The sequence below is a fragment of the Chlorocebus sabaeus genome, chromosome 3 (assembly GCF_047675955.1).
Source record: "Chlorocebus sabaeus isolate Y175 chromosome 3, mChlSab1.0.hap1, whole genome shotgun sequence".
Lineage (NCBI taxonomy): Eukaryota > Metazoa > Chordata > Mammalia > Primates > Cercopithecidae > Chlorocebus > Chlorocebus sabaeus.
This window is the reverse complement of record NC_132906.1, coordinates 51,819,261-51,832,515: the sequence shown is the minus strand read 5'-3', so window position 1 is coordinate 51,832,515 and position 13,255 is coordinate 51,819,261. Positions and strand designations below refer to the sequence as shown.

At 31.7% G+C, this 13,255-nt stretch overlaps 1 protein-coding gene across 2 annotated transcripts in view; it reads left to right on the top strand.

Annotated features, from left to right (window-relative positions):
* Positions 1 to 13,255, top strand: part of KLHL1 (kelch like family member 1) — a 790,359-nt gene that overhangs the window by 652,798 nt on the left and 124,306 nt on the right. For both annotated transcript variants that reach the window (XM_038007727.2, XM_007960556.3), the window contains exon 6: positions 3,804 to 3,990. In XM_038007727.2, coding sequence (XP_037863655.2) covers positions 3,804 to 3,990 — 187 coding nt within the window. The remainder of the gene's footprint in view (positions 1 to 3,803; positions 3,991 to 13,255) is intronic.

Below are 13,255 nucleotides of genomic sequence, written 5' to 3'. Positions count from 1 at the left end.
AACATTAGCCTGTTATCTTAAAGTTGTCCAAATAAAAGTATAAGCTAACACATTAAGTCTTTTTTAATTTGTAGCTGGACAAGAATTCACAAGATTAAACCTCAGTAGAAGATACCACTTACTGAAATTCCATTTAATCAATCTTGTACTTTGGCCATCCTAAATCATTTTTAAAATTACTTATAACTTACTGTACCAGTAACATATAATCTTTAAGCATAAAATATGAGAAATTAAACCCAAGTACTATTAGTATAAAAATACTATGCTAAAATTATTTTTACATGGTACTAAAATCAAGAAGGCATAGTGTTACTTGTAAGCTAAAATTAATCCACCCTAATTAGTTAAAAGAGTCACCTAAATATTAGGGATAGAATATAAACTCATTTTAATATAAATTATTGTCTGCATTAATATTCCAAAATTTAAAAATATTTGAATCTATGTCATTAATCTACTTTTCTAAAACCTAAGCTGTTTCCAAACTCTTGGATTCACTTTTTTATTCTGTTATAATTTTGCAAGAAGAAATATGAAAAAGGAGTACATTTCTAATGTTTTTCCTTTTTTTTTTTTTTACTTATTTATACAAATGTATGAAGTACATGAGAAATTTTGTTACATGCATATAGTGTGTTGTAATCAAGGCAGGGTATTTGGAGTGTCTGTCACCTGAGAACAATACATTTTTGTTAGGTATAGTCACCCTACTCTGCTATCATACATTGAATTTAATCCTTCCATCTTACTAAGAGTTTTACCCTTTAACTCAGTTTGCTTCCTTGTCCTCCATGTCTCCCACTCACCCTTTATAGTCTCTGTTATCTGTCTTTCAACTCTCTACCTCCATATAATTAATTTTCTTAGCTCCCAAATAAAAGTGAGAAAATGTGATATTTGTCTTTTAGTGCCTGGCTTATTTCACTTAAGATAATGACCTCCAGTTCCATACATGTTGCTACAAATGGCACAATTTTATTCTTTCTTATGGCCAAGTTGCATTCTATTGTGTATATATACCACATTTTCTTTATTAATTAACCTATTAGATTGATTCCATATATTTGCTATTATAAATAGTGCTGCAATTAACATATGAATGCAGATATCCATTGATATACTGATTTATTTTCCTTTGGGTAGATATCCAGTAGTAGAATTGCTGGATCAAATGGTAATCCTACTTTTAGGTTTTTGAGAAATCTCCACATTGATTTCCATAGTGGCTCTACTAGTTTGCCTTCCAACAAACACTATATAAGTTCCCTTTTCTCCTCATTCACACCATCATTCTACTTTTTGACTTTTTAAATAGTCATTCTGACTGGTATAAGACAGTATTTCATTGTGGTTTTGATTTAAATTTCCCTGATGATTAATGATATTGAGCATTTTAGCATATACCTGTTGGCCACTTGTATGTCTTCTTTCGAGAATTATCTAGTCATGGCCTTTGCCCACTTTTTAATGGGATTAGTTTTTTCTTGTTGAGTTGCTTTTGTTTCCTGTACATTCTGCATATTTTTCCTCTGTTGGATAAATAATTTGCTAATATTTCTCCCATTAAACAGATTGTCTTTTCACTTTGTTGTTTTTTTTTCTTTGTTGTGCAGAAGATTTTTAATTTGATATACTCCCATTTGTCTTTTTGTTGTTGTTGCCTGTGCTTTTGATGTCTTAGTCATAAATCCTTTGCTTAGACCACTGTTTGTGAGAATTTCCCTGAGGTTTTCTTCTAGTGTTTTTATATTAACAGTTTTGCAACTTACATTTATGTATTTAATTCATTTTGAGTTTATTTTTGTATATGGTGACAGACAGGAGTCTAGTTTCATTCTTCTGCATGTGGCTATCCAATTTTCCCAGCACCATTTATTGAAGAGGGTGTCTTTTCCCAACTGTAAGTTATTGTTGACCTTCTCAAAGAGCAGTTAGCAGTAAATATGTGGCTTTATTTCTGGCCTCTCTATTTTGTTCCATTGGCCTTTATATCTATCTTAGAGAAATACCATGTTGCTTGGGTTAAGTCAGGTAATGTGATACCTCCAGTTTTGTTCTTTTAGATCAGGATTGCTTTGACATTTGGGCTCTTTTTTAGTTTGATATTTTATATATATATATTTTAGAATTGCTTTATCCAATTCTGTGAAAAAACGACTTTGGTAATTTGATAGAGATTGTGTTGAGTCTTTTCAAAACTTTCCATTGGAGATCTTCTATACTAAAATATATATGTGTGTGTGTATACATATATATACACACACACACACACACACATATATATAAATATAAAGATCGTGTTAAAAATAAAAGTGGGTGGAAAGGCAGCTATTAGTATAGAACAAAGGGAAACTGAGCCAAGAATGCAATTAATCATCTTCACTTAAGTAATTCCAAAGCATCTAGTAACTAATATTATATTTCTTATTCAGATTAAAACTGTTCTGGTCCAGGCACAGTGGCTCACACCTGTAATCCCAGCAATCTGGGAGACAGAGGCAGGTGGATCACCTGAGGTCAGGAGTTTGAGACTAGCCTGACCGACATAGCGAAACCCTGTCTCTACTAAAAATGCAAAAATTAGCTGGGTATGGTGGTGCACACCTGTAATCTCAGCTACTCAGGAGACTGAGGCAGGAGAATTGCTTGAACCCAGGAGGCAGAGGTTGCAGTGAGCCGAGATGACACCACTGCACTCCAGCCTGGATGACGGAGTGAGACTCTGTCTCAAAAAATAAAAATAAATAAATTATTCTGTGTAATTATTCTATACTCTTTATGGCACCTCTAATGGTTTTAGATATTAGGTAGGCTTAAATATTTTAATTAAAGCCATAATTTTAGTGTTCAATTTAATTAGTTAAATGCTGCCATTTTTATTCATTCAATGAACATTTGTGTACAGATGTGGTACAATTTTTTATCAATGTACAAGGGAAGGTCAGTGAGTAAATGCTAAATTTTCTACTTATTAATTTTCTAAATCTATGGGACACATTTTAATGCCACTTAAAGTGAAACAGGATCCATTAAAAAAGAAAAGGAGAGACTAAAAGAATCAAGGAGAAAAAATTCTAAAGAGCGAGAAAGTGGAAAATAAAAAATACTCTGGATGTGAGCAAATAAATGTAAACAAAATAATTTGCAGAGACAATAACCTATTATAGCAAAAAAATATATACTTTAAAACTACTGGTCTCACTCTCTTGGCCTCTTGGGTGCTGAATTTTGGTATAAAATTTTCACTACTGGAAACTATTACTTTGCCTAATACACAATTTTTAAATTCCTTATATAATTAAAGAAATGTTATGAGGAAATTTTTTTCATCTTTATTGAATTATTTTGAATTTAAAAGGTATTTAAATTATACTTGACACATTTTACATTAAATATATGAACACTTATGATAAGCTTGTAATGGATTAACTTGTTGAGGTCTATTTTTAAATGTTTTTCCCCTGACGTGTTTCTGGCCAACACAGGTAACTATACTTGATTTTCAGACAGCTTTCATAAAAAGAAAGTGAATGGAAAAACTGATCACTATAGGTATTTGTTTTTACTCTGTGTGGTAAAATGATAAATAATATTGAATCAAAAATAATATCCATTCTGTCTCTATTGAAAGCCATTCATTTCACACACTTTTATTTGTTGCTGTAATGAATTCTTACTACACCCTACATCCTGCTCAATATAAGGATAATATCGTAGACATTAAACTTCTAATTTTAAGTAATGATCTAATGTTCATCCCTTTGAAAAGATTATTAACAGTGATTGTGTATTATTCACAGATATTGGCTGACCTAGAAAATCATGCATTATTTAAGAATGATCTGGAATGTCAAAAACTGATTCTAGAAGCAATGAAATACCATCTATTGCCAGAAAGAAGAACTTTAATGCAAAGTCCGAGAACTAAACCCAGAAAATCTACAGTTGGAACTTTGTATGCTGTAGGAGGAATGGATAACAACAAAGGTATATAATTTTGGATTTATGTAACTATACATCCTGTGTTATATTGTGATGCAGCTTTAATATTGTAATGGTTAATATTACAAAAATTTACATAAACTTAGCTTTAATTATTGTTATTTCAGATTAAGGGAGAAATTAAATATCTCTTATTTTTGGTCTGTAGTTGCTTTCTGCTTCTCGTTCATCTTTAAGTTCCTTATTCATTTCCTGTGCATTATGTACAAGATTTCATATAAAATAAAAAAGAGATTTGAGTCACTTAACACAGGCCAAACAATTTTTTGGACATATTGAGAATGGTATTTCAATGTTAAGAAATGTAAAATGCTAGGCAAATTCTTCCTGGGATCTCAATTATGAAGAGAATCTCTGAGAAGTTGAGAATGTCACATAGAAGCCAGATAAATAAGTAGACAATTATAACGAAGTATAAGAATGGTGAAAGTTATAATTTATAGTTTTAATTGTGTTTACTAATTTAGTCCTTCAAAAGAAAGTGAATCATTTGTTTAAAATTAAACATATGCATTTAAAGATTTTATTCTTATGCTTTTAGAGTTATTGGAAAAATCTCCAAAAATTTGTCCTCTTCAGATTTTCTTATGTCTGGCTTAATTTTCATGAATAAGTACACAAGAAAAATAATATTTAAAAGGTGTAATTTTCATGTTTATTTCTAATAAATGATATAACTAACCATAAGATATTTCTAGTAAGTATAAAAAAACTGAAATTGGCAACAATAGAGTATGATCACATATTCAGCATCTTTTTTTAAATTATTAAGATAAATGAGAACAACAACAACAAAAAACAAACTTACTTCAATCATTGTGAGCGGAGATTTCAAAATTGTAGCTGAAGGGAAAAACTTTTGTAATCAATAAGGAATGACACATTCTTATTTGTTATCTGTCAAAAAGATATCCTATGGCTGTTAGATGGTTTTCATAGTTTATTTTTGGAAAACAGCAACTCCTGTAACATATGAAAATGCAGAAGTCTAAAGAAATGAGATTTCTTTTATAAGTACATAGCAAATCTAGATAGTAAAAGGGCAAAATGTTTGTCATCACATGGATGAATATAGGCACACATAAAAGAGAATATTCGTCCTGGGATATTTAGAATATTCTAAAGCTTAGAATACACTATTATTGAAGTAAGAAAGCCTTAGACACTTCTTTAAAACACAATAAAATATCTTCTGTCTGGGGTAGTCTCTTTCCCAAAAGACAGAATCTGGATGGTGATTTTGATGTTTACTTCAAAAAACATCAGATATATAATCTATATCTCTATATCTATATCTATATATGTGTATATATACACATATAACTATATATATACCCATATATAACTATTTATATTTCTATAGAAATATACATATTTATCATGATATTCAACTTCCTCTCTCGGACATTATATAGCTAGGCACCTAAATATAGGTATATATAGATTTACTAACATCCTTGAAGTTGTTACTTTTGTTGCTTGTAGTCATTACTTACATTGTATGCGTGAAACTATGTTATTACATTTTTGAAAGACACTTCGAATTGCTTACTAATTATTATTCACATGGAAATGTCACAGTTTACTTGAGCTCAACCCTATTATTAAACACTTTGCTGGGATTCAATTATTTTTTATATACATAATGCCACCATTAGCATCCACACACATAAAAGTTTATCCTAATCGCTGAGTATTTCCTTAAATAGACATCTAGATGAAAAATTAGTGGGTGGGAAAGGAAAGCCTTTGTGACATATAAGCTTATTTCTTTTTAGAAAATATATAAGAATTTATAATATTACCAAGTTATATAGAATGACAGTTTTACTGTCTTTTCAAACATTTTTTTATGAATAAGTTTTAACATAACAAAATATAGAGTCGTATAATCAATCCCCAAGTGTTCATCATTACATTTATATTTCTCTTCTTATTAGTGAGATTGAACTTTTTGTATTTTAATTTTTATGCATTTAATCACACATATAATAATGAATATTGATATATTAGTACCTGTCTTCTAATTATTGCATTTTTTGCAGTTTCTTGAGCATTGTTTGGTCAGTAGTAACAGCCTATGGTACAATCCCATCATTTTCTTTATTTTAAAGGAAATAATTTTGATACTTCAGAAGCCTGCTGTAAATATCTAGTAGGTAATATAACACACCTGGCAATGTTTGAAAGAATGATGGATATTGTATAAGAAAATATATAGATGCTCTGGATAATATTAAGTTTTCTAAGACAGAATTTACTTTTTTTTAGGCAAACACTTAGAGTAAGAGAAAATTGCCTTCTTCCAAGCAAGAATTGGATGATTTGAGACCAAGATTTAGTGTTTGTGAGGACTGCCTTACTCTTGTTTCGCTTTCAATATTTATACCAGGGCCACTCATTCTTGGTGAGCCCTGAATGCTGTTTCATTTTTAACTCAGAACTAGCTTTGCTTAGTTCTGAGATAAATCTATGCCTTACAACTATTTATAAGCTAAGTTTATCATCTTAACTTCCATTTTCTGCCTGGATCTCTGTCTTTTACTGTGTACATCTTCAAAATCAGCGAATGCCCAGAGAAGACAAGCAGTGTTGCCCTGCCATTCTCTTTACTAAAGGATAGGAGTCTAAGGTCCTGACTGCCTTGATTGCCCTGAACTGCAATTTGTATCTTTTCAGCCTCATCAGACTGCCTGGTGGCCTCAGCCCACATGTATGCAAAGTCTCTTAGCCTAGAGCTGCTTGTGAATCAATCATTTCTAAAGGCAAAAATGGTAAAGAATGTCAGACTCATTTCCATTCACGTCCCCTCTTTCTGGGACTTCAGATTTTTAAGTGTTAGCTGTATTTTTTAGTCGCTAATGTCTTTAAACACCTAAATTTTGTACTATGAACTGAAGCTTTGTAATTACCCATGTGGGAACAGTTTGTCTGATACAAACTAATCCATCATGTTTAAAAGCAGAAGCTCCTGTGTATTTGTTATTTTGAGGTTGTTTATATCTGAAACTTCTTGAATTATTTTCAGATTTATATATTTATTTATGAATTTCAATGTTCTTTTTTTTTCATTCTGTCCATTATTTCTTAACAATTATACATTTTATTTTAGATCCTGTGGCTAATAATTTCAGCATCGAAAATGTTGGGGTCTAAATCTGTTGTTTGTTGCTTCTGACAACTCTCACTCATGTTAGTTTGATTCCTTTTGTGTTAGGTAATATTATTTTAAAGTTATAATTAGTTTTCTTTACTCTCTGGGACTTCTTAGGTGCCTAAATTTTGCAGATGCCTTCCTCTAATGAGCCTGAATTTGCTTCAACCCAGAACCAAAGGCATCACTAACATAGGGGCATGTCAGCCCCCTTTAACCTTCCAGGCTTAATACAAGATCTGTGGTTCCTTGTTCTCCCACCTTGAGTTTGGCCCAAGGCAGATGCCCCAGATCTCATTGTTGGAAACCTCTGTCCACAAGAAATGCTGGTTTTTGTATTCCTTTAGGTCTCTCTCTGGTTTCACCTCACTGTTCCTTCAGCTATTTGACTGCCCTTGAAAATTTCTCTTATTTTCATGTAAGATGAGCAATGCAAATAATTTTTTTTTTTTTTTGTAATTTGCCCAAGTGGGCTGGTATTAGAATTAGAGGGCATTTCAGCCTGAGTCTTCTATTCTAAAACAGTCAGAAGCATCCTATTTCTCTTTTATTCTAAAGTTTTCTCCATAGATTATTTTACTTGTTTTATGTCCTATAAATTTTGGAGAGTAGATATTTTGTCTATAACTAAACCATTAACACTCTGAAATGTTTCAAATATTTTAGATATTTGTAAGGTAGACTCCTTGATATTTTCATAGTTAATTAATTTTGGAATATTCACAAATTTAATAGTATTATTTTCAGTTATAACTTCTACATCTCTAAAATGTGAATAATAATCCCACCTCAAATTTTAAATTCTAACATGTATTAAATTAGAACATATCTAATTACAATGTAAATAACCATTCATTAACAATTTGATCAAATCCCACGCTTCTAATAGTGAGTGTAATTCAAAATCTGGAGCCTAAACAGGAATTGATACATGTCTTAGAACTGAGTGATCATTAGAAAATATTCAAAACTACAAGTACAAATTATTGAATACTCATTTGTTCTCCTGTTATACATTAATTCTCTTTTTCAAATGATAGACAACTTCGCAACAGAAACTACATGTCTCTAATTTTAGAAACAATATTAATTGTGATAACACTTGTGATCAATTGTAGACTTTCAGTAAACAACTACTAAATTTAAATTGTAACTAATTTAACTGATCTAAATGGATATCCAAAATGGACAAATCTCTCATATATTTATGAATTATAAATTCACTTTGAAGTATAATATACTATTTATCAATATAAACTATGTTAATATGAAATTCACCTTTGTAACATTTTGAAGATGTGAAAAGCAAAATGTAGTTAGAAGATCTCTGTTACCTACACAACTCTTCCCATAGGACCCTTCAAGCAGAAAAGAATTTTATGGATCTAGGACACTTTTCCTCAGTAACTGATTATTTGTAAATGATAGATATTACATCAATGACATAAATACACAAATATGTACATTTAATTGAAATTTTATTTTTTCTCCCCCCAATTTATGTATTTATTTATTTATTTTTATTTCAATAGGTTTGTGGGAAACAGTTAGTGTTTGGTTTACATAGATAAGTTCTTTAGTGATGATTTCTGAGATTTTGGTGTACCCATCACCTGAGTAGTGTACACTGTACCCAATGTGTAGTCTTTTATCCCTTAACCCCCACCCTTTCATCCCTCCCCTCAAGTCCCCCAAGTCCATTGTATTGTTCTTATAACTTTGTGTCCTCATAGCTTAGCTCCCACTTATAACTGAGAACATATGATGTTAGATTTTCCATTGTCGGGTTACTTCAGTGGGAATAATGGTGTTCAACTCCATCCAGGTTACTGCAAATGCCACTATTTGGTTCCTTTTTGTGGCTGAGTAGTATTCCATGGCATGTATGTATTTGCATGTGTGTATATCTATACACACACATTATATATACACACACATACACACATACATACACACACACACATACACACCATTATTTCTTTATCCACTCATTGATTGATGAGCAATTGGACTGGTTCCATACTTTTGCATACTTTTGCAACTGCAAATTGTATTGCTATAAACATGCATATGTGCAGATGTCTTTTTCATATAATGACTTCTTTCCATCTAAGTAGATATCCAGTACTGGGATTGCTGGATCCACTGGTGGATCTGTTTTATTTTTTTAAGGAATCTCCATACTGTTTTCCATAGTGGTTGTACTAGTTTACATTCCCACCAGCATTGTAAAAGTGTTCCCTTTTCACCATATTCATGTCAACATCTATTATTTTTTGATTTTTTGATAATGACTATTCTTGGAGGAGTAAACTGGTATCACATTGTGATTTTAATTTGCATTTCCCTGATCATTAGTGATGCTGAGTATTTTTTCATATATTTGTTGGCCATTTATTTATGTTATTTTGAGAATTATCTATTCATGTCCTTAGTCCACTTTTTGATGGGATTATTTATTGTTTCTTGCTGATATGTTTGAGTTCTTTGTAGATTCTGGACATTTGTCCATTGTCAGATGCATAGTTTGTGAAGATTTTCTCCCACTCTGTGGGTTGTTTGTTTACTCTGCTGATTATTTCCTTTGGTGTGCAGAAACGTATTTAGTTAAATTAAGTCCTATCTATCATTTTTGTTGTTGTTACATTTGCTTTGGAGTTCTTGGTCATAAAGTCTTTCTCTAAGACAATCTTTAGAATAATTTTTCTGAGGCTATCTTCTACAATTTTAATGACTTTAGGTCTTAATTAAGTCTTTGATTAATATTAAGTTGATTTTTGTATAAAATGAGAGATGAGGATCCAGTTTTGTTTTACTACATGTGGCTTGCCAATTATCCCAACAAAATTTGTTGAATAGGGTGTCCTTTCCCCACTCTATATTTTTGTTTCCTTTGTCAAAGATCAGTTGGCTGTAAGTATTTGGCTTTTTTTCTGGGTTTTCTATTCTGTTCTGTTTGTCTGTGTGCCTATTTTTATAGCAGCACCATGCTGTTTTGGTGGCTATAGTCTTATCATATAGTTTGAAGTTGGGTGATGTGATGCCTCTAGATCTGTTGTTGTTGTTTAGTCTTGCTTTGACTAGGCAGGCTGTTTTTTGATTCCATGTGAAGTTTAGAATTCTTTTTTAAGTTCCATGAAGAATGACAATATTTTGATGGGAACTGCATTGAATTTTTAGATTGCTTTTGGCGATATGATTATTTTCCCAATGATTCTACCCATCCATGAACATGGGATGTGTTTCCTGTCTGTCATCAATGATTTATTTCTGTCATCAATGATTTCCTTCAGCAGTGTTTTGTAGCTTTCCATGCAGAGTCTTTCACCTTCTTGCTTAAGTATATTCCTAAATATGTTATACTATTTCTTGGCAGCTCTATTAAAAGGAGTTGATATCTTGATTTAATTCTCAGCTTGGTTGCTGTTGGTGTATAATGGTGGTACTAATTTGTGTACATTGATTTTGTATCCTGAAACTTTACTGAATTCTTTTATCAGATCTAGGAGCTTTTTGCATGAGTTTGTAGAGTTTTCTAGGTATATAATCATATCATCAGTGAACAGTGACAGTTTGACATTATTTTACCAATTTTGATGTCCTTTATTTATTTCTTTAGTCCAATTGTTCTGGCTAGGAGTTCCAGTATTATGTTGAATAGAAGTGGTAAAAGTGGGCATCCTTGCTTTGTTCCAGTTCTCAGGGGGAATGTTTTCAACTTTTCCTCATCCAGTATAATGTTGACTGTGGGTTTATCATAAATGGCTTACATTATCTTAAAGTATGTCCCCTCTATGCCAGTTTTGCTGAGGGTTTTAATCATAAAGGGATGTTGGATTTTGTTAAATGCTTTTTCTGCATCTCTTGGGATGATGATGTGATTTTTGTTTTTAATTCTTTTTATGTTGTGTAGCACATCTATTGACTTGCATATGTTGCACCATCCATGCATCCCTAGTGTGAAACCAACTTGATCATGGTGGATTATCTTTTTGATATGCTGTTGGATTCAGTTAGCCAGTATTTTGCTGAGGATTTTTGCATATATGTGTATTAGGGATGCTGGTCTGTAGTTTTCTTTTTTGTTATGTCCTTTCCTGGTTTTGGTATTAAGGTTATGGGAGTTTCATAGAATGATTTACAGAGGATTCGCTCCTTCTCTATATTTTGGAATAGTTTCAATAGAATTGGTACCAATTCTTCTTTGAATATCCGATATAATTCAGCTGTCAATCCACCGAGTCTTGGACTCCTGTTTTTTGACACTTTTTTTAAAATTACAATTTCAATCTTGCTCCTTGTTATTAGTCTGTTCAGAGTTTCTATTTCTTCCTGGTTTAATCTAGGACAGTGGTATATTTCCAGGAATTTATCCATCTCTGCTAACTTTTCTAGCCTGTGCATGTAAAGGTGTTCATAGTAGTCCTGTCTGATCTTTTCTATTTCTGTGTTATCAGTTGTAATATCTCCTGTTTCATTTCTAATTGGGCTATTTGGACCTTCTCTCTTCTTTTCTTGGTTAATCTCACTAATGGTCTTTGAGTTATGTTTGTCTTTTCAAAGAACCAGCTTTTTGTTTTACTTATCTATTGTATTATCTTTTTCAATTTTATTTAGTTCTGCTCTTTTTTTTTTTTTTTTTTTTTTTTCCTTCTGCTGGGTTTGGGTTTGGTTTGTTCTTGTTTCTCTAGCTCCTTGAAGTGTGACCTCTGATTGTCTGTTTGTGCTCTTTAGACTTTTTGATGTAGGCATTTAACACTATTAACTTTCCTTTTTCATTGATTTTGCTTTATCCTAAAAGTTTTAATAAGTTGTGTCACTATTATCATTCAGTTTATATAATTTTTTAAATTTCTATCTTGACTTCACTGTTGATCCAACAATCATTCAGAATCAGATTACTTAATTTCCGTGTATGTGCATGAGTTTGAGGGTTTCTTTTGGAGTTGATTTCCAATTTTATTCCACTGTGGTCTGAGAGAGTACTTGATATAATTCCAATTTTCTTAAATCTGATAAGACTTGTTTCGTGGGTTATCATTCAGCCTATCTTGGAAAATGTTCCATGTATTGATGAATAGAATGGATATTCTGCAGTTGTTGGGTAGAATGTTCTCTAAATATCTGTTAAGTCCATTTGTTCCAGAGTATAGTTTAAGTTCATTGTTTCTTTGTTGACTTTCTGTCTTGATGACTGTCTAGTGCTGTTAGTGGAGTATTAAAGTTCCCTACTATTATTGTGTTGCCATCTATAACATTTCTTAGGTCTAGTAATAATTGTTTTATATTTTTGGGAGCTCCAGTGTTAAGTGCATATATATTTAAGATTGTGATAGTTTCCTCATGGACAAGTCCTTTTATCATTATGTAATGTCCCTCTTTACCTTTTTAAACTTTCATTGCTTTAAAGTCTGTTTGTCTGATATAAGAATAGCTACTCCTGTTCACTTTTGGTGTCCATTTGCATGGAATATCTTTTTCCACCCGTTTACCTTAAGTTTATGTGAGTCTTTATGTGTTAAGTGAGTCTCTTGAAGATAGCAGATACTTGGCTGGTGAACTATTATCCATTCTGTAATTTTTATGTGGGGCATTTAGGCCATTTACACTCATTGTTAATATTGACATGTGAGGTACCATTATTTTCTTCATGCTAGTTTTTGCCTGAATACCTTCTTTTTTTTTCCCACTGTATTATTGTTTTATAAGCCTGGTGAGATTTATGCTTCTATTTTGGTGTATTTTGAGGTTTTGTTTCAAGATTTAGAGCTCCTTTTAGCAGTTCTTGTAGTGCTGGCTTGGCAGTGCCAAATTCTCTCAGCATTTCTTTGTCTAAATATTATTGTATCTTTTCTTCATTTTTGAAGCTTAATTTCACTGGATACAAAATTATTGGCTAATAATTGTTTTGTTTAAGGAGGCTAAGATAAGACCCCAATAGTTTCTAGATTGTAGGGTTTCTGTTGAGACATCTGATATTAATTTACTAGGTTTTTCTTTATAGGTTATCTGATGCTTTGCCTCACAGCGCTTTAATTTTTTTTTACCTAGTTTTTGACCTTTCTCTGGTGCCTTCTTGAGTAGCTTAATAACCAA